The sequence below is a fragment of the Cygnus olor genome, chromosome 6 (assembly GCF_009769625.2).
Source record: "Cygnus olor isolate bCygOlo1 chromosome 6, bCygOlo1.pri.v2, whole genome shotgun sequence".
Taxonomy (NCBI): Eukaryota; Metazoa; Chordata; class Aves; order Anseriformes; family Anatidae; genus Cygnus; species Cygnus olor.
This window is the reverse complement of record NC_049174.1, coordinates 23598612-23625556: the sequence shown is the minus strand read 5'-3', so window position 1 is coordinate 23625556 and position 26945 is coordinate 23598612. Positions and strand designations below refer to the sequence as shown.

General features: G+C 54.7%; 3 protein-coding genes across 9 annotated transcripts in view; 1 reads left to right on the top strand and 2 right to left on the bottom strand.

The window, feature by feature from the left end:
* Positions 1–762: 762 nt before the first annotated feature.
* Positions 763–5029, bottom strand: LOC121072241 (gap junction gamma-1 protein-like). Of its 4 annotated transcripts, XM_040561677.1 has the most exons (4): positions 4280–4366; positions 3374–3414; positions 1953–3157; positions 763–1853 (listed from the first exon to the last, which is right to left on the bottom strand). In XM_040561677.1, the coding sequence occupies exons 3-4, from the start codon at positions 3130–3132 to the stop codon at positions 1846–1848; spliced, it is 1188 nt and encodes a 395-aa protein (XP_040417611.1). In that variant the 5' UTR covers positions 3133–3157; positions 3374–3414; positions 4280–4366; the 3' UTR covers positions 763–1845. The 4 variants fall into 4 exon arrangements, with proteins under 4 accessions (XP_040417611.1, XP_040417610.1, XP_040417608.1 ...); XM_040561676.1 differs by lacking the exons at positions 3374–3414; positions 4280–4366 and adding an exon at positions 4432–5029; XM_040561674.1 differs by lacking the exon at positions 3374–3414 and having other exon boundaries at positions 4280–4412.
* A 3765-nt stretch (positions 5030–8794) lies between these two features.
* Positions 8795–26915, bottom strand: LOC121072239 (serine/threonine kinase 11 interacting protein). 4 transcript variants are annotated; one of them, XM_040561669.1, is made up of 24 exons: positions 26888–26915; positions 26381–26583; positions 24391–24465; positions 23985–24080; positions 22923–23030; positions 22644–22715; positions 21581–21710; positions 21295–21398; positions 20570–20659; positions 19470–19511; positions 18795–18962; positions 18420–18501; positions 17926–18282; positions 17556–17746; positions 16580–16690; positions 16020–16215; positions 14043–14537; positions 13080–13195; positions 12792–12889; positions 12421–12599; positions 12086–12170; positions 11557–11639; positions 10098–10324; positions 8795–9764 (listed from the first exon to the last, which is right to left on the bottom strand). In XM_040561669.1, exons 1-24 carry the CDS (start codon positions 26898–26900, stop codon positions 9624–9626), a joined length of 3462 nt encoding a protein of 1153 aa, XP_040417603.1. In that variant the 5' UTR covers positions 26901–26915; the 3' UTR covers positions 8795–9623. The 4 variants fall into 4 exon arrangements, with proteins under 4 accessions (XP_040417603.1, XP_040417602.1, XP_040417604.1 ...); XM_040561668.1 differs by lacking the exon at positions 26888–26915 and adding an exon at positions 26707–26873; XM_040561670.1 differs by lacking the exons at positions 23985–24080; positions 26888–26915 and adding an exon at positions 26707–26873.
* The window catches only part of SLC4A3 (solute carrier family 4 member 3), a 34846-nt gene continuing 34344 nt past the window's right edge, over positions 26444–26945 (top strand). The window contains exon 1 of the mRNA XM_040561667.1: positions 26444–26578. The gene's annotated coding sequence lies outside the window, so the exon portion shown is untranslated. The remainder of the gene's footprint in view (positions 26579–26945) is intronic.

Sequence of the window (26945 nt, the reverse complement as noted above, 5' to 3'; positions counted from 1 at the left end):
CTGCTCCTGCAGCAGAGCACAGCCACCTGCTGGGGCAGGGATGGGGCCAGGGCTGGGATGGGATGGGTGTGCCAGGGGCTCACACAGGTGGCAAGGCTGGCGGCACGTGGCGCTGCGAGAGAGCCCGCTGCCAGCAGCACAACCTGTTTGTGAGATTAGTGGGATGAGTGAAATAAACCTGTTTTTACAAAAACAGCCTCAAAGTGCCAGCTTCCACAAGAAACGGCCGCAGAGGCAGCGTGTGGTTACGCAGCGGGACGCAAACTCCCCGGAGGCTTTAGGCTGCAGGAGGGAGGGGACAGGCGAGCTGCACGCATCCAGCATGCGGCAGCAGGGAACGGTCTGCTGAGAGGGGTCCGGCTCCAACCCTCTGTCCCGGGGAGGGAATGGGGTGTGCTGGCCAAAAACGGGGCGCAGGGTGGCTGGTGGAAACCCGGGGCTGATCCAGCCGTGGGGCAGGGGAGAGCCAGAGCCAGAGGGCAGGATCCCATCCAGCTGCGGCAGACTGGGGTGTGCGAGGAAACCCCTGCTCCAGCTGTGCTGGAGCAATCCCGCACGCCAGCAGAGGCTGCCCCAGCCGAAGCCGCCCCCGCACAGCTGGAGCAACTGAGTCAGCCCAGGCCAAGTGGGGACGGCCGGGTCCCACCACGGCCCCCAGCGCCCCTTCCCTCCCCTCGGCAGCGTCAGCCGGCCCGCCCCAGCCCATCTGCGTAGGATCCCCTTCCCACCCCTTCCTCCCAGAGGACCGGATGCAGAAGTTCAGTACAAAACGTCTCCAGCCTTTACTGAATATAGATATTAAAAAAAAAAAAAAAGTCACAATCATCCAAGTACAAAACAACGCTACAAAATCACTGCGCGACCCGTGCTGAGATGATCAGAAATGCCCAACTGGCTCCCTGCCGACCCCGGCTCGGGCGCTGCACAGCCCCACCGTGGGACGGGGATCCAGCCCCACAGAGGGGCCCCAGCCCCATAGCAGGAGGGGATCGGCTTTGGTCCAAAGCCCGGCCACCCCCGCGGTGTGCGGAGCCGCTGGCAGGGAAGCGGAGGAGACGGGAAGGCCGGCCCCTGCCCTCTGCGCACACATTCCTGGCAGGACAGCCCCAGCCACTCCGTACGTACCCATGTGTGAGGGTGTCCCACGGCTCTGCCCCCGCTGCTACAGCCCCTCGGGGACAGCGTGGGCCCCCACAGAGGGAACCCCCTGCACCCAGAAACCTCTTCGTCCCCTGGAAAGAGCAGCCGGGAAGGGGACAGGCAAGGAAGAGGCAAAGAGGGACCTGTGTGTCCCCACCACACCTTCCAGCAGCAGTGCCACCAGGACGTGTCCCTCCTACCAGGAAAGGTCCCTGCTGCCACCTCTGCTTCTAGCTCCGTGCCCTGCCCCGTGGGATGGCCCGGCCAGCCGGAGCCCGGGTGCAGCCCCCACGCCGCAGGTATCAGTACTGCTGCCGTGACCTGCACGTGCTCAGCAGCAGATGACGGCGAGCACAGGGGGCACAGGGGAGGCACAAGTGGGAGATGCTGCGGGAATGGGGTGTGGGAGAGGGAAAAGGGGGTGAAATGGGAGACAGGGAGGGGAGGTGCAGGCCTAGAGTGGGTTTCACTAAGGGAGTATAAAAATGCCAGGGTGCACGCTGCTGAGTTTATAAAAATGTACAAAAATAAGATATTCCCTTTGTTAAAAAAAATTAAGAACAGTGAAGGAAGGTTCCCCAAGCCCCAGTCCCCATAGCTGCCCACTGGGACAGGGATGCCCTGGCCAGTCCCAAGGGACAGACGCACGTCACTGTCCCGAGCTGGCAGCCGCATCCGACCGGCCGATCCCGCCGTCCTCCGCGCTCACAGCCCTGCAGGAACAAGAGGAGGGTTAGCAGCCATGCCTGGGGGTGCCCCGACACCCCGCACTGCCCAGCTGGATCCGTCCCGTCCCGTCCCCTCCAGCTCACCCGTGGTCCTCTCGCAGATGCTGCCACCCTTCTCATGGGCCAGGTTGAGGCGGTTCTGCTCGGCGGCGATGCCGTTGGCCTCGGGGCTGCTGCTGCGAGAGGGGCTGGGGGGCTGCGGGGGCGGCTGGAGGTGGAAAGCCATCTCCAGGTGCTCCTGCGCCATGCGCAGGTGCTTGCGCAGCCGCTCCAGCTCGTGCTCGGGGGGAGCGCCGGCCAGGGCGAAGCGCTCCGCCGCCGAGTTGGCCAGGTTCTCCCTGTAGTCCAGCTTGCCGTTGGGCAGGGGGGCTTTCAGCGTCTCCTTCTTCAGCGAGTGGTAGGTGGGGGGCGCGCTGGGGGCTTTCTTGGCGTACTGTGGCGTGGGGCTGCCGCCGGGCGGGTGCGGGGGGCTGGCGGTCTGGCTGAGCGCGTCGCGGATGCGCCCCACGCCGAGGTGCAGGAGCTCGCAGAGGTTGAGGAAGAGGCAGAGCCCGCTGACCGCGTACATGATGAGCAGGAAGATGGTCTTCTCGGTGGGGCGGGAGACGAAGCAGTCGACGGTGTGCGGGCAGGGGCTGCGGCTGCAGACGTAGGACGGGCTCACCTCGAAGCGGTACAGCAGGTACTGCCCGAAGAGGAAAGCCATCTCCAGCAGCGAGCGGCACAGCAGGTGCAGCACGTAGGCGCGCATCAGCCCGTCCTGCTTGATGCGACGCCGGCCATCGTGCTTCTCCCCGCCCTCCGTGCTCTTCTCCTTCTCCACCTCGATCTCCTCAAAGATCATGGGGTCCTCTTCGTTATCGTCCTCTGCCTCCTCGTAGTCCCGCCCGGCCCCTCGCCGCACCACCGGCATGCGTCCCCGTGGGGCCACTGGCGCCCGGCGCCGCGAGGACTCAGGCATGCGGGCGATGCGGTGCATGGCAAAGCCCAGGTAGAGCACCGAGGGGGTGGCCACCATGATGATCTGGAAGATCCAGAAGCGAACATGGGAGAGCGGGGCGAAGGCGTCGTAGCACACGTTCTCGCAGCCAGGCTGCTGCGTGTTGCAGACAAACTTGCTCTGCTCGTCGTAGTAGATGGACTCGCCCCCCACGGCCGTCAGCACGATCCGGAAGACGATGAGGACGCTGAGCCAGATCTTACCCACGAAGGTCGAGTGGTTGTTGATCTCCTCCAGGAGCCGCGTCAGGAAGCTCCAGCTCATCCTGACCAGGCAGTTGGCTCAAACCCTGCGGGGAAGGGCAGGCAATAAGGCACGGAACAAACTACAGTGCACCTCGCCTGGCTCCCCCAAAGCAGCGTCCTTCACCCCAGCGCTGACATCCCTTCCCCTACCCACCAGCAGCATCCGGGCAGCATTGAGCAGGGAGCACCCAGCAGCTCTCAGCACCTCCTCCCCATGCTGCTGCCAGCCAGGGGAGTAGGGGAAAAGCCAGGACACTTACCGTCCCTTACAAGACACATCTGGGGGAAGAGTCATCAAGGCCTGGGTAAACAAGGGAGCATGGCAGCGCCAGGAGGGCGGGCGAGGGGACAGCTCCCTCCACCCCAGCGCCGGCACCCGCCTGCCACCTGCTCCCGGGCAGGTCCCCGAGCCATGCTGCACCCTGTGGCGCGGGCACGGCGGGGGGAGCAGAGGCACGGGGAAGGAGGGCGATGGCAAAGGGCAGCATGGGGCGGCCGGGGAATTGCAAAAAGTCCCAGAGAAGCCACTGGCACTGGAGGTCGGGGAGGAAATTTGGAGGAAAGCAACCCAGCTTCTGGCCAAAGGCGCAAGAGGAGCCACGCCACCGCCACCCAGCAGCACGCGTTGGGCTGATGCAAGGGAGGCAGGTGGCGGGGCTGCCGGCGGGCCCGGGGGCAGCAGCAGAAGGGATGTGTCCCCAGCCTCGGGCAAGCCCTTCTCCCTCCAGCCAGGTCTCTCCAGGAGACCACCGGTGCCTCTATTGTTCTGCTCCCAGCCCTCCGCCAGAGCCGGGGGCTGCGTGGCTGGGCTCAGCGCCCTCCCCACAAAGACCCCAGCACAAGCACCAGGCGGGACACCACGCGTGGCACCGGGCACCCCAACCCAGCCCACCAGGGCCACCACGCTCCCTGGGGCCACCCACCCTCGATGTCCCCGCGGCACCAGTCCCCCGGGAGCCCCCCGGAGCCCCCCCACGGGCAGGAGGATGCTTCGCGCCCGCACCACAACGCCCCGACCCCAGGGCCGGAGCGGGGGTCCCCCGGTGGCCGAGGGGAGCCCACCCGCGGCCGGGGCAGCGCGGAGCCCCCCGGGGCAGCGCGGAGCCCCGAGCCCCCCGCTCCCCGAGCCCCCCCGCCCCACCTCAGCCCCCCGCCGCCCCACTCACGGCGCTCCGGGACGAGCGGCGCACAAAGCGGCGGCGCGGCGCTGCCGCCTCCCGCCGAACAAAGGGGCCCGGGGCCGCCCCGCCCCGCGCCCGCCCGCCGCCGGTACGCGGCCCCCCCCCCCGCCCCCGCCCCGCCGCCACCCGGTTCTCACCTCCCGGCCCGCCGCGGCCGCGCAACTTCCCGGCGGGCAGGGCGCTCCGCCCGGCCGTGTCTCAGGGCCGGGAGGGCCCCCGGGAGCCGCTGAAGCACCCCCCCGGGGGGCCAGTTCAGCCCCCTGGGCGCACGGCGGTCGGGGCTGTTCCCGCTGGGGCACCCCGGGGCTTGTGGGCTTTGGGGACGTGGGGGGAGTTCCCCAGGAGCCTGGTCTGAGAGGGGAGGGAGGCGGCGCTCTGGGCGTGCGAGCCCCACGGAGTAACGTGCTGCCACGTTTGGTGCCGGATCTCCCTCGCCGGACCTCCCCGTGAGGAGCGGGAGGACGTGGAGCAGGCAGGACCTCTCCTGTGGAGCACAACGTGCCTGGGGGCTCCTGGTGGCCCCCATCTCTTCAGAGCGAGGGGTGCTTTCTCCCCCCCCCCACCCCCCAGCCAGCTCCCTGGCTTTGAGGTACCCCCGCTGCACCCCACACACAGCACCCCGGCCACGTGCTTTGTCTCCGCTGCTAAAATTGTCCCCGGAGGTTTTTGTCAGGCTGGGGATCCCCACGCTGGGTCAGCCAGGCCCACCACATCCAGGGCAGAGCAGCCCGCTCCTTGTGCAACCCGGAGAGCCGGGGAAAAGCCGCTTTGCCCTGCTGAAGCACGCTTTTTGGTTATTTTGGGCCCGCTGAGTAACAGTGGCCTTGTCACTTCCGTGCCCTAAGTCAGCAAGAGCCACGGCAGCGCAGCCCCAGCCATGGGGAGAAGGGTGGAGAACAGAAGCTGGGGACGCGGGGAAACACCGCAGGTTGAGAAGGGACCCGCATGCAGGGCCCGCCCCCATGGCGGGTGGCCTCGATGGTGCCGCATGCACGTGCTGACGAGGCTCCCCAAGCCGAGGTCACTGCGCCAAAGGGAGCCGCTGGCTGGGCCAGGGCAGCGCTCACCTGAGGCAGGCTGGGGAGGCCAGGCCCCAAGGCCAGCGCCAGCCACCCCTGCCTCATGACAGGCATCACGGTGCTTGCCACCGCAGAGCCATCGGCTTCGGAGCCCTCTCGTTTCCCCCTGTGGCGGTGTCACCGGGCTTCAGCCTCAGTGTGTGCTTACAGCATCGGAGCCAGCGGCATCGCCCATTCTCCCCAGGGCAGAGGGCAAAACCACAAGCACGCAGAGCTGGGAAGGCAGTGGGTGAAGGGTGCTGCCCACCCGCACCCCTCCCCACATCAGCTGAGGCTGACAGGGCCGGGCCCCCCTCGGGCAGGAAGGATGTACGAGAGCAGCAGCCTTGCGGGGTCCCGCTCACGAGGAAGCAGGAGCAAAGTCACCGACCGCAAAACCAGGATCAGCCCCAAGCCACCACATCCGTGGGGCAAAGCCCGCCGTTGGAGCAAGTGCACGGCGTGCAGAGCACTGCCGGTCACTGGGGTGATAGTGGCTGAGGGGGGAGTGGAGAGGAGGCTGTGAGCACAGGGATAAGGAGAGCTCCGGCCATGGGGAGAGCGCCTGCTTCTGCGAGAAGCCCCACAGCTCATGGAAATAGCTCCTGCAGGCAGTCCATGCTGAGTGCTCAGCCAGACGGAGGCATCCTCTGAGACTCTGCCACCAACAGACCGTGCCTCAGGGTGCCCAGCATCGCCAGCAGCCTCGTTTCTCCATCTTGGCTCTGCTGTGACAGCCTTCATTTCCGCTGGTGGGGCAGCTGCCCGTGGTGTTTGCTCCAGGTGGGAGAGGAGCCCGCCTGTCTGGCGTTGGCGCAGGGTGAGCCAGCTCCGCCTGCTTGGCACAGGGCTGCAGCACGCATCCTGTCCCAGCGGCAAACACGCTCTTCCCAGATTAAACAGCCCTGGCACTGGGACAGGGAGCAGACGGCTCCATTAGGGACTGTTTGTCCTGATACGGGACAGCCCCACAACCCCTTTAATATCCTTTTGATAACGGGCGGAGGCACGCTCCATCAGAGGAGCGCAAAGGGCAATGAACAGCTTCCACGCCACAAGCTGGAGCTGAGGGAAGGCTGAGACCTTTTGAAATAAAGTCCCCTTCCCTTTCTTCTGGCTTGATTATGAAGCATGGCAGCGGGTACACGGCACCGTGCTCACCTGCCAGGCTCTCCTCCCTGGTTCCTGGGCACTGCCAGCACCCCGCGGCACTCACGCCAAGCTCGGAATCACAGAATATCCTGAGCTGGAAGGGACCCACAAGGATAATCAAGTCCAGCTCCTGGACTTACGCTTGCTGCTGTCCCCCTCCCCTACAAGCTGCAGGGCAGCCCCACGGGAAGGGGCCTGCCAGCAGCGGGGCGCATGTGCCTTTTGCTGTTACATCTCCACGTCCCGCAGGGGCTGGAGCTGGGGCCGGCAGGGAGGGCCTGCTGGAAGCAAACAACCGGTCCCTCCAGTCACACAGCTTGATAAGAAACAAGGCTACTTGAGTTAGATACAGCGTGAGGGAGCTGACAGGCAACCCACAGGCTATGTATGCTCATGGCACAGCTGCTTTAGAGGGCAGAGAGCAGGAAGTAATTCTGTGATTCTCTAAGTGCCTAAAGACTCAAACCCACGTCTGAGGCATCATCCTTATCAAGGTAAGGCAGGACCAGTTTTAACCCCAGGGAAGCAGGTTGGTAGCTTCAGGCTAGCGGCGATGGCCAGCCTAAAGCCTGAGTCTCACGGTTCGCTGGGGCCTGTTTCCACAAAGCCCTGGAGTCCGGCAGCAAGGAACAAAGGCCACCCCTGGTCCTTGGCACCCCTCCAGAGCAGCCTGCTCCAGGTGGGGAAAAGCAGAGATTCAGGCAGTGCTAGCGGCTGAGTATTGGAGCCAAGTACACCCAGAAAAGGAGAGAGGAAGGAGGGGAAGAAATCTAGTGTGTCTAAGATGAGGTACTGCGTGCTCAGAGCTGTGACAAGCAGCAGATGTCTGCAACTGGTTCAACAGATGTCACACCTTTTGCAAACCTTGGCTCACCGGCACAGCCCCTCTTCTCACACACAAGGCTGGAGCACAGGAAGATGTGGGGCGAGCCCCTGCACACACCCCATGGGTGCAACGAGACCGGCTAATCCCACCACTAGTTATAGCCTGAGCAGCTCTACAGCAGTGTTCACAATCACGGAGCAAACACAAAGGGGTTAGGGTTACGTCCTGGTGGGTCCCAGATTAAGGGAAAGCAAAGCAAGCACTCCAGGAAGCAACAGCAGAAGCAGACTGCATGTGAGCTTCTCCCGTCAGTGGTCAGGGAGCTGTTAAGGGGTCTAAAGTGTTGGTGCTGAGCCAAGGGCACAGACTTGCAGAGACAAGGCAAGGAGCAGAAGCAAAATGAATAGTTACCTCGATGGTAAAACAAAGAAATAGCTTGAGAACAGCTATGGGCAGGCAAACAGATGAAACCTTTGGTTCTGGCAGTCCACACTTTGTCAGGCCCCTCAACATGTACCCAGGTGCAGCTCTGAGGATGGAAAAAGCAAGCTGGGGGTGAGCTGCGTCAGGAGATCAGCTGGCACAGAGGAGACATCAACAAGCTGGTCCAGTAACTCCAATTTTGACTCTTGCCCTTTACGAAAAACACAGTTATGGAAGGGGAAGACTGTACTTACACAAGCTCCTTAAATGGCAAGATGAAGGCAGAAAAATCTTACTGGTCTTTACTGGCTCAGCTCTGAGACTCCTTGCCCCAGACAAAGCGCTAGGTGCTGGCAGTGCTTTCACTGAGCTCACTCTGCTTCCCAGCTTGAGATCACTCCAAAGGAACGGAGAGCAGCAGCCACATGCCCATTTAGGAAGCGGGGACAAAGTGGAATGCGTTGTGACATCTGCCTCAAGACAGTATAGATCTTGTCAACCCAGTCTATAGAAGGCTAGATAAAAATATTGGCGACTGTGGGCCTTCAGCAACTTAACTGCTTCTCGAAGTGACAGGAGAAAGCCTAATAATAAGGAGATTCCAAGAAAGCGCCCAACAGTGCGCTGTGAGGTAGCCCTTAGGCCACGACAAAGTACAGAAACTAAACTTCCCCCTCCCCTAAGGCTCTGAGGATGGCATAGCTGGGTTGGTTGCAGCCTTGCCCCTCGGCCAGCCCCAGAACTGACTCCTGGAAGTAGATGATGATGCACGACCAGAGGACTTAGAGCGCTGCAGGGGCAGGTATTCACACCTCCACAGCCACGGCAGCAACAGCTCCTGCAAGAGGCATGCCTTTGAGATTTGGTACAGCCAGTAAACAACTTGGTGGGGCTGGGAGCCCAAAGATGATAACCACCCTAAAGAGGATGGGGGAAATGGCTCTCAGTCTGTGGGATCTTGGGGACTGCTTGAGGCTACTGTGAAGCTAGCATGCAAGACCTTACAAGGACATTATAGCGAGACAAGAAAAAACATGGTGATTCAATAAATATAAGCTTTTATTGCAATAGAAAAAAGTAAAACTCATGTTAAAATAGACTCTTGCTTTTGGACTGCTCAGAAAAGCCTAAGCCTCACTTTTACCTGCCAGTGCCCACGAGGGTCCTGACCCCTAAGCGATGAGCAACACGACTCTGTGCTAAGAGCTGCACGGCTCCTCCCTCCCCCGTGACAGTGAAGGACTACAGCAGCAGACTGAGCCATGCCCTGCCACGCAGGTATGGGCTCTCTGTGGGGTTATCAGTACAATATGCCTTATCCCTTTGTGCAACTAGGCTCCTGATTGAAGCAGGCAGCTTTAGGGAAGCTGTGGATAAGAGGGAAGAGGGAGAAAGAAAAAGAAAAAAATATTAGCAGCAGATAACGGCAGCTGTTCCGAGACAGCTAGGAAGGCAGCAAATACACCTGCTGGAGAGACCGCAGTGTCCAACTGCCTCTGGCCTGCTGGTTGCCTGAGTACCACCGAACATGCTCTGGCTCGGCTCCCTTCTTCCTTCAGTCACATTTCGTACTATCCTGAAGGAAACTAGCAGACACCACCAAGTTAAAACCCTGTAGCTTACGCAGTGTTACAAGGAACACCCTCCACCGCCTCCTTTCACGGCCAGCCCAGTGCCAGTGAGTGACTGTACAAAGTCTGGACCATCATGTGCTCACCTCCTCCTCACCAGAAAGGGCCAGGGGCAAGAGTACGTTAGAAGGCAGAGGCCACAGGACAGCAAGGTCAGATGGGAGGGGAGACATTTGTGTGCCACTGCCAGCACAGCAGCACTTCTGACTCCAAGTCCCGCCTGCCTACAGCGGGCAGGCTCACTCCAGGCCCTCATACACAGCCCTCCGTAGCTCGATAGAGAACATCTCCTCCCAGGGCCCCCGGATCCACTCCACCAGCTCTACCAGGAGCTCAGGGCACTCTGTGCGGATGTGCCACGTGCTCTCCACCTTCAGCACCTGGAAAGGAGGAAAGAGACAGAGGTGGGTGAGCAGGGCCCAGACTCAAAGGCACTGATCAGCCCCAAGCTGCCACTCCCCAGTGCCACAGCCAGCTCTTCCCAGTTTTTTCTGTTTCTAAGTGATATCCTCCTCTCCCTCTGCTGCCAGCCGTGAAAGCGTCCCTGCATGACTTTTGCACAGCAGCAATTCTCTGTGCTCCCCTGCCTCCGTGGTGCAAGGCCCTGGGTTAGGATGGGAGATGACAGCCCCAACATGCTCTTGGCAGGAACAGGATCTGAGCACAACCCAGCCCCCAACATCTCGTGTGCCCCACGACCTCCTTTTGGTTACCTCATCATAAAGCATCAGCTTGATGTCGCAAGGACACAGGCGATAGGTTATGACATTGCTGATACTGCTGATCGGCTGCTTCTCCTTCAAGTGGATATTGCTCCTGGAAGGCATTTCTGCCTCACGAGCTGCATCCAAAGGAGGCTGCACCTGCCACTGGTGATTCTCCTCCAGCAGAAACAACATGCTTCGGGTGCTCAGCAGGGTCACAGGGAAAGCAGATGCCCCTAAAAGGATACAAGGGAATATGAGAGGCTTTGCTCGGAGCCTGAGTCACCATAGAACAAGCTTTGCTTTCCATTCCTTCCCTGGGGAAACCCTTTTCAGCAACAGTAACTGGGTGAACAGCTTAACACAGCTTCTGGACTAAAGGCGGAGAGCAGGGTAGTAAATAGATGTACCTGGGCTTGATCAAGCTCATTCCTGGAGCATGCATATGAAAGACCATCACCCAGCCAGCTTTTTCTAGGCAATACCCTCATGTGAGGCAGGAAAAGGAACTCAAGTCCTTTGACCTCATAAACACCACCACTATTCCTTAGTTAAGTCAGCAGCTCCAGCTAAAAGGCCACCATTTTTGGCCTTGATTTGCCTGGCTGCAGATCTGATGGATGGAACACAGCATAAATAAAGTTTAAGATGTGTTCCATTTTGGTGGTAAGTACAGCAGAAAGCAGAAGAGTTTTGATAAACTAGAGGGAGCATAAATATCATCCAGCTGACTTCAGTGGATGCAATTAAAATGCACTAGAATTTGAGAATAAGTCAGAAGTAGGGAACCACTAGCTGAGGTCACAGGGATCACAAGCTGCTACAGCAACATGTTGTTTTTCTTGTCACATCTCACTCTTGGGAATTAGCAGGAATATCAGAGATGGCATGTTTAATTAGTCCTGTCTACTTGGCAGCGAGGCCTCAGCTGGAACTGTGTCCGGTTCTGGGTACTGTACTCTAAAAAAGGAGAAAAACGTACTTTAAGTTCTCCCTCCCACCCTCAGATACCACATTTGGACCTCAGCAAAACCTGGCACAGAACTTAGAGGACTCCAGCAGGCTCTTCTTGTCCTGCTGTCTAGGGGTTCAGACACCTGCTTCTGTTCTCCTAAAACATGGACCCTTTCAGCTCCCACACACTAACCAGCTGTGTGTGTGACCCCTCAAGCTTGTGGCAATAATACAGCCCTTGGATCACTTCCAGCTTCTCAGAAGTCGTTCTGAGTTTTCACCAAACCTGGTGTTCAAGACCAAATGCTCCCTACAGTTTGGATTTCCATGTAGAAAAGGACTGTGAGACTTTCTTGTATGTCTCAATGCTAAAAAAGCCCTTACCCATGCCCCTGCCCCATCTCGCTGATGGAGCCATGGCCCAGCCACGTTCCCACACGCTCTACACTGTGAACACAAGCATGTAAGCAGAGAGCACAGCATGTGGGATATCTGCCACGGAGATCTCCCGTACCTTGGATCAGGTAGGCCAGCAGGTAGAAGAAACAAGTGCCATCTGCAGCTGCAGAACCTGTGGTCTTGGAGTCCAGCAGAGGCCTGGAGGAGATACAACAGAGGGCCACTCAAGGAAGCGTGCTGTTCCCAGTCTAGGCGTGCTGTGAGCTAGTTACTTTTTGCTGTCCACTTGAGGAAGGGAGGGACCCAGCTCTTACAGTTTTTCCAAAATACTTCTCTCTCCTGCTATTTTCTCTGTCCACCACCTTGCTAATTGGGAACCAAATGTTCCCCACAAAGGGGGAGGCAGCCTTGTGGCTCCCTCTTTTCCACCTTCCGTTGTGTTCTGCTCAGGTTCCTCCATGAGAGCTGGAGTTGCACCCCCTGTGCCGCAGGCACCTGAGCCAGCTGCCATAAACCTATCCCACAGGCCTGGCTGCCACTCAAGCGGTGCCTCCTGCTGCCCTGTTCTGAGCACTGCACTTCCCTGCTACGGCTGGACAAGCACCCTTTTCTATCCAAACCCCCACCTCATATGCTGCTCTTACCATAGCCAATGTTGTGGATTCATTTCCACAGTGGGGATTTCCTTCACCTTATTGCTGTGCTTGGCAGGCAGCTCTTGTATGAGATCTAAAGAGGGGTAGAAGGTAGATGACTTATTGCAAGCCCACAGGCAGTACATAACAGCTCAGGATAGTTCTCCAAGTCTATAAGAGAGATATTGGAAGATATGATGCCAGCGGGGTTCTCCCCCAACTATTTTCTGAGCTGGCAAGAAATGAATTTGCCATACACACCCAGCTACAGATCTCCTGGTAGTTCTCCTAGAGAAAAATCCTCCAAATGCTCACCCTCCCCTCTGCTACAGCTCTACTCTTACATGTCAGGGTCTGCAGAAACTGGTCACAGCAGCTTTGGTTCCGGATCAGCAGATTGTAGGAGGCTTTGGGGTTCTCAAACTCCATTCGAAGGCTCTGGTGGCAGAGTCCCACTTCCAGATGGGAAACATCGGACAGGTAGTGAGAGTCGTTCTTCTTCAGCCACTCTGCAGGTTGTCCCCTAATCGCAGAGCACAGCCCTCAGCTGCAGCAGGCTGCCCCGTCTCCTCTCCCGCTTTGGATTGCGGCAGGGGGGTTTTAACCAGCAGAGCCTTTGCACGTCACCACACCTCCAGGGTAAGGCTAGCAAAGGCTGGCGCTACCCAGTGCTCACAGCCTTGCTGCAGGGTCTCATTGCCACCACTCTCCTCACCTGATAACCCCAGTGACTTCCAGCACATAGATCCTGAGGTCAGAGGCAACCAGGATCGAGAGGAACTCTCCTTGCCGGCCGAACTTCACCATGGCCACCTAGCGCACAGAGAAGGCAAGTCACAGCGCTGGCCTGCTCCTTGCCTGCCCACCCGCGGACAAGACTGACCCAGGCACACTGCAGCTCCCTTCAGACTCCAGCCTCCAGACGCCACCCCAGAGCAGAACTTGCAGGGTGGCGAGGACAGCCAAGGAGCAGGGCTGTAGGAGCGGCGCTGCAGGAGCTCACCTTGAGGAAGCACTGGAACTCCTCGTCGTTCTCCTCAAAAACCTCCATGTCCAGGTAGAGCTTCAGGCGGTGATCCACGGAACGGAAGTCCCTTGTGTTCAGGGCGCCGTTTGCAGCTGAGGAGAGCAAAGGGTGGGATCAGCACTCTTCCCACTGATCAGAAGCTGCCCAAAGCATACGGACTGGCACTAGGGCAGCAGCATCACCCCCTCCTGCCTCCATCACACACACCTGCCTCCATCAAGCCTCTCCTCAACACAAGGGGCCAGAACTAGCGCTTCCCAGGCCACAAGTCTCAATACTGAAACACGAGGGGATCCCAACACTGACGTTTGCCCTTTCAGATGTACATGGCTTTTCATACTAATACCCAAGCAAAAGCAGTCTCTGCCACACCAGAAATCCAAGGCCTTTCATATAAAGCGTGCATGGACCTCCTGTTAACTGCTATCTTGCAGGATAGGCCTCACACAGCCAGCACGCAGTCTCTTCTTTTGGACAAGCTTTGTCATCTGAGCTCACAAAACCCACTGGGAAGAACACAAGTGTCTGTAAAACCACTAACCACAGCCTCCTATAAACACGCTAGCCTCACACCACACTTAGGCCAGAACCTACAATCAGAAACTGACTACTGTTCTCCAAAGGTGATGCTCCAGCTGGCAGCTTACTAGTGCCGCAGGAACCCAAGTGCACTGGTAACTGAGTGGTGCAGCTCCCGCAGCAAGATCCAATTACTCAAAGTCTGAGCAATACTCGGGATTAGGAGCTGACTCGGTTTTCCCTACCTTCAGGCATGAGAGTTGAACAGAGAGGGGCATGAAGCACCCTGCTCACAAGAACCAGTCACTGCTGCTCATGTTTGATGATCTCCTTCCACGTGAAGCAGGAGGCAGTGCAGCCTGCAAGCGCCAGCAATAGCACTCAACACCCCTAAACCCCGCACAGCTCTGACATACTCACAGGGACTGAGGTTCCACGTTTCCTCTGACTCGGAGTTCAGAGAGAGCTGGGAAGGAGTGGGCCCGTGAGAAACGCTGTAATGATAGCTCCCCATCATGCTGCCCCCGCTGGTGTCCGTGCGGCTGAGGGACAAGTGCTGGCTCTTTGTTCCCAGCTCCTTATTCCCACAGACCCCGTCCAAACTGCGGGAACTGGAACGGAGAGCGCCGTCATGCTCGCCACTCAGCTCCGGGGTTCTGGTGCCGTTGCTGGTATCCACCTCCGAGCTGTCCTCCCCACCGATGTAGAACTTCCCACTCTCACTGGCCCGAGCAGGTGCTTCCTCTGGGCCCTCCTGCTGGCTGCCTCCTTCCAGGAGGGAGTTTGACAGGTCCTCGCTTGTGCCATCACGGCTAGGCGGCAGGGGCGTGCAGGAGCATACCTCTGAAGGCAGGATGACCACGTGGTCACTGGAACAACAGGGACAGGCGATGGGCTCACCAGCTGCTGCAGCATCTGTGGCAGATTTCATAAGGGATACAGAAAAAAACAGAATAGCTGTCACGCAACAAGATTTTACTTTCCCCTTAATGTCTGCAAACCACAAGCAATCCCTTTCAGAGCAGATGCTAGGTAGGTATAGCGTGACCTGAGAGGCTTGTTGAGCAGCTCTATTCAGAACCATATCCGACACACCTCCCCTTGGCAAATCAATGAGAAATTCTAGATCAGTGTCAACATCCACCCAAAACAGCCATGTTCGGAACTAGGGTGACCAGGGCGTACTGTAGCTGCAACTGAAACTACATCAGTTCTTTGACTCATCTCTTTCTTCCACTTCACGTCCACAAATGCTCACATTGCCTTTGAAGCCCCGACTCACACTCAGTTAATCCAACCATTCTTAGTCACCTCCATCCCAAACTGGTTTATCCTCAGCCAGCCAACCTACAAGCCCACTGTGTCTGTTCTCCAGCTGTCCTTATCCCTCCTGACCCCAATTCCTGAAGTTCACTTCACCCACACCACACACTGAGCTGGATCCTGGAACCCCCACTAGCTCAGGGGGAAGAAGAAAGTGTCTCAGGATGAAGGAAAGTGCTGCAGCCAGGACCGCACCTCTGCCCTCATTGCAGAGTTCTCCAGTCCCAGGATACTTCCACATACCAGAAGCATCTTCCGAGCTAACACTCCCCTGACACTTCAAATAAAACCTGAGCTTTGAAAAACTCAGCCATCAGAAGATGCTTATTCAGCACTAGCAATGCCTCAGCCAAAATACCACATCTAATTTCAGACACCCAAAGAAAAATGTGGACAAGTGGGGAAGAGTACAGAGGAGACCAGCAAGAATAACTGGATTGTATGAGATATGAGTGACAAGCAAATTATCTAGGGAGTTGAGCTTATTTAGTCTAGTGGACAGAACACAGGACTAGCTGTGGGGGGAGAACAACAGCCCTCCAGTACAAAAAAGAAATAAATCACTCCCCGTAAGGGAAGCAAGAGAAAGCTCAAGATTGTAGCTAGGAAGACTTAGGCTGGGGTTGTTTTTCTGATACCTAACAGCCACTGGAGCAGATTCCCCAAAAGCTTCCATTAGCAAGGCGTTTTAGAACAAATTAGTCTCTGTGCCAGAACTGGCCACGGATTCAATAGGATGAGACATGACATGACCTTTAAGGCCTCTTCCAGACTTCTGCAGACCAATTGGCAGTTTCCAGCACCCCTAACGTTCTCCTAGACCCAAAGCAGCCCGCAACAGGGGTGGCACTTGCTTAACAGTAAAACAGTGACTTATTCCTGCTGGTGAAGAAGGCGGACTGGGCTAGAGAAGAGCCTAAGTGGGCCGACAGAGTAGACTCCACACAGGTTGTAATTCCAGTACGACCAAAGCATCACCTTCTCCTGTACGTTCTATGCTTTGCAGCACAGCTGCCATTCTCGTAGTCTGCTCGGGCACTAGGGAGTATCCTTTCTCCAGGGACTACAAGCTACCTTGATTTGAGGCAACTAGGGTCTCTAGGCTTTCGGTGTCTCCAGCTCGTGCAGGATAAGGACCTTGCTGCCAGGGAGCCAGGGACTGCAAAAACTCGTGCTTGCATTTCAGGCACTGGAGCCTCATGGATCCTTTCTCCTGGTCCTGATTTTGCCGATTCTCTTCCACGGCTGGGGACAACACTTCAAGCACACACTAGAAGTCGCAAGACAGGGAAAGAGTGTTAGCAGGCATATACAACTGTCCTTCCTTCTTGTGGACACGCAACATAACTTGACTACTAGAATTCAGCGTGCCTTTTCCCAATGGGAGAAAACTGCAAGGTTTATGCACCCTTTATGCTCCAGGAGATCTACTGCTCATGGCCATGCTCATAGGGCCCCCCACGGGTCATTTGTGCAGAAAGAAACCCTGAGCTTACAAGCAAGACAAGGGCTACCTAGATAGTTACAGGACAGTAGATGTGCACGTGCTCTAAGAATGGAGGCTCTGTGCTGGCTGGCAGAATCCAGCATCTTCCAAGAAAATTGTCCCCATGCTTCCTCCCAGCCCCTCCAACCTGCAGACACTGCTCCGGGCAGTCATCCAGCACCACGTATTTGCGCTTCTGCCGGTCCTTGCGAATGTAGCTAAAGTGCAACGTGAGGACAGGGAAAACTCGCTCCAGGTCCTGCAGGAGACAGAAAACACCCCTTCCAGAAAGATGGCGCAGCATCCAGACTATGTTTGTTTGCAAGTGTTGGAAACATGGACATACAAGTACTTAACTTAGTGAGCCTGTAACAGTTCTCCCAGGAAAGCCCTGATAGCATTTGGTAAAATGCACAAAAAAAAAAAGTTCATGTGCTAGGTACAACAGTAAATTACAAGGCCCAGAATGAAGCATCTCAAATCAAGCCACAAACATTCAAGAGGTACAAAGGTAGGAAGAAAAAGTTTGAGCTTTTGGGGAACAGTATTAGAGAAGCCTGTGATCAAGTTCATGCACATATTTAATATTCTTAAAACCCTACTGCGAGAAAGAGAGGTTACTACACTCCCTTTCTAAAAGGCCACAAAAGCAAAATAGGGCTGCGAGCAATAAAACACACATCTAGCATGGATAGAGAGCTGCCCACTGAGCTGCCAGTAGCTTTCCAAATGTCACATTAGACTCAGTGCTGCGCTGTCCAAGAAAAAGTGCAATCCACAAATAGCTCTGCAAGGACAGGATGATATCCCAGTAAGGAATGGACAGGAAAGAGTTCTCCTTCATTTGATTCAGGCTCCCCTCAAGAAGTCTCTTATTCCTGTCACTGGGACAAGTCTTTTAACCCCAGCTTTAGAAGAGAATTGGTGCTGACTTCTGCTGCATTATCACAGATACTCTACTCAATACTGATGCTGTTAAATACTTATGCATAGGGTGGAATAGATGATCAATCAGGCTTTGCAGGCATTAGGAAAACACCTGCAGGGTCCTCTAACAGAAGTAAAAATCCAAAATGTTGACCCATACAGGGAATAAGAAGCCAAAGGCATGAGACATGACTCACCATCCTCTTCCAATTCATCTCAGAGGTCTCTATCTTCTGCAGACATTTCAGCTCCAGCTTGTGGAGGACTCTGGCAGCCTTCAGTTCCACCTCAATCACATGCCTAGCTGTGACCCGCAGGAAGATCCAGTCTAACTCTGGGTCCCCTTCACCTTCTATTTGGCTCACCAGCACTGGCTGGCAAAGGTCCACTGCCAAACAAGACACAGCACAAGTCAATACACACAGCAGGCTTTCAGGCCTGCTTGAACAAAACCTTTGCAAGTCCCACATTGCTGGGCAGTATGATAAAGCTTCAAGAATACCACATTCAACCCACCTAATCTACCACCACCCAAGCCCTCACACAAGGCGGTGAAGACCCATTTACCTTCTGGCTTCTCATCATCTTCTTCCCCCAGCATTAGCTCATCTGCCTCCTCTTTTCCTCTCAGCTCTCCTCCCACATGCTCATCCACTTCAAGGTCTTCCTCCTTCTGAGTATCATCCACAGCAGGAGAGAATTCTTTTGGGGATACTTGGGGTTTTACTTGCTCTGGTTCAAAGTTCTCACTCTGCAAGTCTGTTGCTGCAGGTCTGCCTGAGATCTCATCCGCAGAGCGGCTCCGGCAGATGACAGGTAGTTGGTCATGCTCCTCCAGTCTCTTGTACTGCAGCCAGTCAACACCAAAGCGATCTCTGAAGCTGTCCATGCGTTCCATCTCCTTCTGATGCTGTAAAACCAGGCCTGCAGAGAGAAAACTTGGGAAGTATGAAAATAATCACCATGCCAGAGCACTCCTCTGACAGGAGGCAGTTCAGCTGCCTCCTCTGAACTGCAGGCAGTTCAGCTGCTGCGTTAGTGAGAAAGAAGACAAGCCTCACCAGCAGAGAGAGGTAAAGTCTGGGACTCATGTTCCGTGTCACTGGGCTCTGAAATGCTCGCTCTGCGCACTTTGACTTTTCCCTGGAACAAACAGGATAAGAACAGTTGGGAGGCAACAGAACAACGAACACAGCATCTGATCACAGCCTCCTCTGACAAGCCAAAGGATTCATGGCTGTTGGAGTGCAGAAGCACACCATGAAACATTTGTTACAGTATATCAAGACTGACTTTAAACTGAGCCCCTTCCTAACACAGAGCAGTGTAGAGACTCAGTACAAAACCACATCCCCCAGCACGGGGCTTTCACGCTGCTGCAGCCCCTTCACCCAACATGCCAGCAACATGGTTAAGAAGCTGTCTCAGTCCCAGACCTTGCACTTCTTCCGAGGGAGCCTGACAGCCACATTCTCTGCTGGGGACTGGCTGTCACTGAAGTCTGCAGCACAGGAACTGTCCAGAGCACTGCGGTCCAGCGCGGTCCTCTCCGAGGTAGATGTGTGGATGGACTGTGACACACTTTGCACAAGTTTTGGGAGGTGCTGAATCCAAAAGAAGAGAAAGCTGTCTACTGAGTGTGAAGGGGAGACAAAGTAACCAGGCCACAATTCAGGCTAACAATTTCCCTGCCCCTCACCCCAAACTTCCACCATCTCAGTAGGAGCAGTGACAACAGATCCTACCCGGTTGATTGGACTGTTTATCATGGCTGCTCCAATTTAACTCACCCTCTGTGTCCCTTAAAAACAGGAGATGGGATGTTGAAAAACATTTGTTTTGCTAAAATGTAATTCAAGTGTCAAGTGCCAGATAGTACCTGAAAGGGAAACCGGCAAGGCTCCAAGTTCGGCAAGGGTACTTAGGACAGAATAAGTTACACCGACCAGTCCCAGCAATTACTAGGAATCTGCACGGACTGAGCCAAAACGAACTGCTTCACAGGGAAGAGGCAGCCAATACAGATTTTATGGGACACATGAGGATGCAAAAACCTGTCAGACTTCCCAGTCCCAAAGGCAGTAAGATCAGTTTACAGCGATTGTACTTACCATTAGGTCCGAGGAAGAGAGTGGTTCTCCATCCAAGAGGAACTGTAATTAGAGACCCATTTGCAGTCAGATTCCACTTGACTGGCACATATTCAGGACAACACCTACTGACTCTATTTCCCTTCAGGTCATCGTAGGGTTGGCACAAAATTGCAAAGACTTCCAGAAACAGCACTGTTCCTGCCTATCCATCAGGCCTTTACCTGTAGCTACCTAAGAGCATATAAGGTCAGAAGGGACTACTGTGGTTTTCCTGTTTACAGACCTTTTAACTCCCAGAAACGCATCCAAGAAGGTTTGCAGAAGAGATTTGATAGATTCTTCTGCAAGAACTCAAACTGTTTTGGCAGCTACTCACTTCTTCCTCAAAGTTGGTACCCTACTTCTAATTTGAGTCTACCTAGCTTCCAGTAACTGGAGCTCAGTGAAAGCTTGTTCCAATTTGCAGTTTGATGACAACGAGTCTAGCAATTTGCTGCTAACATAAATTGCAAACCAGCTCTGGAACACCTCTGACCCCTTAACAAGACAATTTACTTCGCTAAATTGCCAGAACACTGTCTTTGCTGGCTTCATTATTTAAAATCAGATTACCAAGAATTGACTTAAGCACCAGAGCACAAAGGAAACGGTGATGACACCTAACTGAGAGCAGAGGAATGTGGGGAAAGAAAGAGGTGGTCACTGTTGTCAACAGAGCATGTAATTAGGCAAGGTAGGTTGAGACAGTGAGTTTCTTTTTGCAAAGTCCAGCTATGTAGCTACTATCTGGCAGAATGGAGGAATGTTTGGGGAACTTCAGTGAGCAAAACTGATGAAGTAGACAAGGAAGAAATATTAAGATCTGAGGTCTTGCAAATCTGAGATCAATATTCAACTGTGCCTGCCTGGGCTACCACACCTTACAAAAATTTAAGGTTATTAAAATTGCCCTACCTAAAAAAACAACCAAACAAACAAACAAAAAAACCCCACACACCACAGAACCACTGAAACTGGTCTTCAGGTTTACAAGATTCTTTCCACTCATTTGCCCATGAACACCAGAATACCCTACACCTTCAGCAAGCATTGGCAGAAGGCGTGTGGCTGATACTCACATTGGAGGAAGCTGCTCTGGGAGACAAATGTACCAGGGTTGCAGACCGGTGGTTTTGATGGAACCATAACGGGTTTCCCTCTAGGTGCAGCTGGGTGGAGGAAATAGAGAAATAGTTATGAGAAAGAAACACTCTATACCTTGATTTAATCTCCCTGGAGGCTCCAGGATTTCTCTCTGCCTCAGGAAATATCTTAGTAGTGGAATGCTGATCAACCCAGAAGAGGACTAAATTTTCATGCTTCCTGAAATTAATTTCATTCTGCATTGCTGAACAAAAGTGTTTTCTGCTCAAGCCCCTAAATCATCATGAGCCTCTTCAATACTGACTCTGAGAAGTCTTGGGAGAACAATTCTTTGTAGGCTATTTTCCTTCACAGACACTACAGTGACTGTAGTTATCCTCCTTCAGACTTCTCCAAATTCTACAAATCCACAAAAGCATTAGGAGAGGATCCTTACTGAACTTGATGGTGTTAAAATTGGAAAGGGGGAAAAAAAGGATGTGGGAATAAGCATACAGAAAAATGAGCAGGTGTTAGAGAAAACAAAGACTAAAATGCACGTGTCTTTCCAAGGTTTCCCCATCAGCTTTCCTCGTTAAAATTAAATGCTCAGGAGTTGAATTTATCTTCCAAAACTCTCATCTTACCACACAGTTTCTACTTTGCACCCTTCCAGACCACAACATCTCCAATCTACCAACTCACCAGCTTTCATGCTTACTTTTTTTAAACAGTGCAGAGTGGACAATGGTGCCAACTGGGCATGTTCCAGCAGCAGGTTATAGGCCACATCCAGGTGCTGCAGATTCACCAGCTGTTCAACCCCTGCAAACAAAGCAAGAAGCCATCAGCTTAATAGAAGATACAACTTAGGAAGCTTCCCCCTGCCCCTCTCCCCCAACATTGAACCCTTGTAAAAATAGCTGTGCCCAAGATTTCAAGTTCTGCTCCTCCTTGAAGGAGAGATAAATACGTCAGACTCAAGTGTTCCTCCACTGCAGGCTCACCATTAATGCTGTCAAGTTCATTGTTGCGCAAGATCAGAGTCACCAGCTTGGATCGGCTGAAGATGCCGAGGTTTGGCACTTTGGACAGGAAGTTATAAGCCAGATTGAGGTACTCAAGTTCTGTAAGGGTCTGTTTAGAGAGAAAAGCAGCACTGGATCAATTGAGACCTTCGGTCAAAGCCTGATCCTGAACTCAAGACAGAGCACTAGTCCCTGCCATTCTCTCCATCCCACCAAGGCCACTTAAAAATTGATTTTCTTAAGACTACTTCTGCATCAAGACTTCAATGTTCACATTTGGAGTGGTATGTCTAGAGGTGCTCAGCACAATCTAAGTGCTTTACAAAATTTGCTAGGAGCAGCTTTTCCCTTCCCCAACATTTTAATGGAGCATAGATAGGGACTGGACTCCCTGCCTCAGGCAAAGAGCTGAACTTGCTACCAAAAGAAGCCCTTTCCTACTTTCGGAAAGACAATGGTGAATGACATATTGTGAGCCTTACCAACTCTGTGAAAAGCTGTTTCACAGCTTCTCTTAAAAGAAACATATCCAGCCCAGCAGAGTCTAGATTTCAGTGCCTTTCCCCAGAGACCCACATGTCACTGTGATGGATTACCACCTCTCTAAATTAACTGACAGGAGATTTCTAAGAGCAAGAAAAAAACGCTAGTGGCTGCCTAGATAAACCAAACAACAAATCTCAACAGCCCTACGCCTGGCTACCTAATTCTCACCTGCTGCACAGATTACAACAAAGCGTCAGCCACGCTGAATTGCAGCCAAGCGATACGCACAGCGATGCACACAGCAAAGGTGCCTGTCTCAGAGCGATGAGGTACACTGCCTTCCCTGCCCCGCCGGGACAGGGGCTGCACGTACAGGGAAACGGTTTCAAGGCTGCAAGCACTGGCTCTAAACCACACGCCTGCCGGACCATGTCTCCAATCTCCTGCGTTATACTTCGCTTAGCAGGCTCGCACTGACCTAGCAGGTCAATGGTTGCAGCACTTCAGCGGTGTCCTCCCCCTGCAAGGAAACTGGTGCTCAGCCCCAGATACTCACCGTTAAATAGTGCTCACAATCCTGGACCTTGTTATGACTCAAATCCAAGACTCTCAGAGCATTTAGTAATTGCTGAAGGATGAAAAGACACAAGATCAGATCCTACAAATGTCTTCACTGCAGCATGGAAACCCTGTCCTGCTGGGAGAGGCCAGCAGAATTAACATTGCTCACTCCCTCCCACCCAGACCCAGCAGCATCAGTCAAGCAGTGGCCAATTTCTGGCCGTGATCATCTGCTCACTTCCACCCAGTCACGCAGGAAGGATGCCCCACTCACCAGTGAGTCATCCAAGGCAGTGATCGAGTTGTAGCTGAAGTTGACAGTATGCAACTCCAACCAGGGGAGAGCACAGCTCAGATCTCCACCACACGCTGAAATGATTTCCTAGGAAGAAGCGAGGAGCCGTTCCCTGGTTAGTACTGGCTGGTACCGTAACAGCAGATGAACAAAGGAGAACAGCTAGTCTAGAACAAGGGTGGCATATTGTGCCTCACAGACCCTGGAATGGATCAGTGACTTAGAAGTCATTGCCAAGTATTTGGAGGCGGTGGAAATTCCATGACTAGATATGCAGAAAGAAGAGGAGATGCTCTTGCTTCCTACACGCAAGTGGCAGTAGTTAACCTAATGGTTACAAGTTGGAGACTCTGAAAACTAAGCACAGAGACTCATCTGCGCAGAGACTCATCCTAATGAAAACTTTTCCAGACCTTCATCAGAAGCACCCAGCAATAAGACACACGTGCTCTGGTCAAACAACTCATGCTCTGGCAGGCAGAAGAATCTCTCAAGGCACTCTGTGTCAGCAGCCACTGTTCCCCAGCAGGCAGCTGCTTCCATGCCAGACAGAAGCCCAGAGCCCCACTGCTAACACAACCCACACTATTAGTTCTTCATGGTTGGAGCTTTATGTCTCAGATCTGCTGGGCACAAATGCTAGTTAAGACACTGGGACACAGCATTTCTCCCTTACAATCAGCTCTAATTTACGATTGCTAAGGTGCAACCAAATAAACCTTGATCAGCTGCAGGACTTTGAATGGAGAAATGGGTAAACACAGAGAACAGTGAGACTTAGCAGATATGAATATTGGCTGGAGCCAGAAATCCTCAAGCAGCTAAAGAGGAGACTACCGAGCACATAATTAACCAAGGAATACTTCAACTTTATTTCAGTCAGGGGAAGGATCCCAGAATGGGGAAGGGAGAAAAAGCCATACAGAATGCGGACTGAGAAGGCGGTTCACATGGCCTGTCTCGGTCGTACGACCCTTCAGGTAGGGAAGATACGGGAGGCATTCTCCTGCGTAGCTCCCCACGGGCTGCAGAGACACTCACCTCCAGCGTACTGATACATTTGCAACAGGTTAAAGACTCCAGCTGAGAATAGACAAATCGCAGACCCCGGAGGCAGTGTGGAGGGACAGACCTCAACTGCAGCAGTGATGAGAAAGTAAGGACAACATACATCAAAACATCACAGCGCAAGAGCAGCTGCCATCCCAGACCCATTTTTGTAAGAGATCTCCCACTTCCCTGCTGGAGCCTCCCTCCCCAGCACTCTAGCCATCGTTCATACCCAGCTTTACCCCAAGCAGGTGTTGCAGGAGTTTAAACTACGCCTTGTAGGAAGGCCACAAAAGCCTACCCAGTTTTTAGGAGCAGAGGCATTCTGCAACCGCAAAAATAAGTAAAGAACAGCCAAACGGCAAGGCTCGGAGCTCATTCAGCCTCCTGTACTTACTTCCAAATGCCGGAGGGACTTGAAAGGGAAGATCTTCACAGTAGATTGCAAAACACAGTTTGGAACATGAATGAGCTAGAAAAATCAGAAAAGAAGGCTCTTATTAATCTCAGTTTGTGAAGCAACAGCACTGCCCTGACGCGCCAACTGCAGTACCACGAACAGGCTCCTTCTCCAGCTCAGGTGTTAACTAACAGCCTGATATTTAACATTACCTAATGCTCTCCGTGCTGGCATCTGCACTCTCACAGTCCCACAGTTCAAGAAAGGTCAAACAGAAAAGCATGCTAGCTAGCACAAGACTGCCAGACCATTTATCTCCATTTCTTCTCCTTTGCTCATGTGGCATCACCACGGTCAGAGTCACAGGGAGATCTGACAGCCGGGTTCCTCATCAGCCACCACTAACTAAATAAAGACAAATCTTGCCGCTGGAGCTATGTTTATCAAGCAGCTGAGCTGAACTAGCACACTGGTGGGAGGTGTGCACGTGTGTTTCACTAGAACAAGCCAAATAAGGCAAATCACAAGCAGATACAATGGAAAATAGAGCTGGTCTCCAAGACACAGTTATCATTAGGCTGAGGTAGCTGCAAACCTCCTCTTTGCATTTTGCAGGGCAGCCACAGGCTCTTTCACCACAGGGTACGTAAGACTGTGTTCATACGCCACAGAGCTTATTAAACCCAGCTCCTTATGCCTTCTGTGGACACTGCATAAGCAGGATTTCAGACTAAGCGAGTAACGAAGTAGGTAACGCTCCCACTGCAGAGTACAACCGGAGAGACCATCTCTGCCAGCTACATTCGCGCAGAAGTGACTCATCAGGTGCAGAACAGACGTCCCAAGGCCTCCTCACCGCTTCCACAGCTCCAGCCACGGCAGTGATGAATCACTGCCCCGCTTCTGCCAGCACTAATGCAGCATGTTGAGCAGGGCCATTTGCAGGGGAAGCTTGTTCTGGGAAGCTCTGATGGTCAGTTTTAACAACGTTTATGTCAGACGCCAGCCTTGCTCTGTGTCTTGACAACTTAATTGTCTCCTTCTCTCCTCTCTTTCCACTGGCTTAAGAATCTGAGAAGGCTGCTACAAATTATTAGTTTCCCCAAGCAAATCGGTTCCTGCACCGCAACGCGCAGCTTCCCCTCTGCTCTGGGCCTGTTACAGAAATAGCCCGTTATTTGGTTAACACGAGCACTCACCACAACAGTCTCCTGACTGCAACATCCTTCCCCTCCTTGTCCTGTCAGAGGGCCTGTATTTCTGCACAGCTCTGGGCCCTCACCCTGATCTCCAGCCTCAGGGTATTGCTGTAAAACTCTCCCAACAACACTCAGATAGTTGTCTCTAGCGGAAAACTCTTTTAAAGACACTGCAGGCTGTAGTACCAGACTTGAAGGCCCAGCCACGACACCTCCTGAGCACCACTGTGGGACACGGGGGCAGGTAATTCCCCTTCTCCTTTCAGGTCCATTTCACCGCTAGTGAATACCTCTAGTCTCTACTCTTCTCGCGGTGCCTCGGTGCCAAGTATAATCGCGTGCAGCCTCACGACACGTGCCACCTTTCAGAAAGCTCTCTGAAGGACCCCTCGCTCCACGCTTCTATTTCTATCACAGCCTCCCTAAAACGAGCAAGGACACCTTACGAGCAACCTACCATGCTGTGAAACAGCTCAGCCAGGACCTCTGCCCGGGCAAGAGCACGTAAAACCCAGAAACACGAAGCGTCAGTTAGCGGGAGGATAGGACGGCTAAGCCGTTCCGCTCAAATACCCCCGCCGGGAGCCTCGCGGGGATCAGTCATCGCTCGGGGAGCGCTCAGCCGCCTGACGCCGAGCCGCTCAAGCATTTCAGGAGACAACCGGTGCCTCTTCCCAGCACCGCCTCGCCAAGGTCAGGCCGCCGTTAACCCCCGCTGCTCCCCCCGGGCCCAGGCGAGGCAGCCGGGCGTCGGGGCGCCGGGGGCGGCCGTCCCCGTCCGCACGGACCTTGAGGGAGCGGGTCTTCTGCAGGACGTCGAAGAGGAACTGCGCCTGGAGCACGGCGGCCGTCTCGGCGGGGTGCGAGGGCAGCGCCACGAAGCCGCGGTTCTGGTCGCGGGGGCCCAGGAGCTGCTCGAAGAGCCGCGTGAGGTGCTGCAGGGTGCCGGCGAGCAGCGTCAGCGTGCTGGAGCCGTCCAGGACCAGGTCCCCTGCGGGCGACAACGGGACGGGGACGGGAAGAGAGCGGGGGGGGGGGGGGGGGGGGAGCCGGGCCGTGAGCGCCGCCGCCTGCCCAGGGGGTGCCCGCAGCCCAGCGGCAGCCGCTCACCCACCGGCGTCGCGCAGCAGCCGCGCCAGGCCGCGCACCGCCGCCTCCGCCATCAGCACCGCGGGGGGGGAGCGGGGGGGGCAGGCCGCGGCCCGCTGCCGGTACAGCGCCGGGACGGCCCCGCCGCGCTTCCGCGTTACCACCGAGACGCGCCCTTCCGCCGCGCCTAGAGCGCCGCCGCTTACATCCGGTTGCCATGGAGCCCGCCCCGGCGTCCCCCTCCCGCCCGCCGCCCCGCCGCCG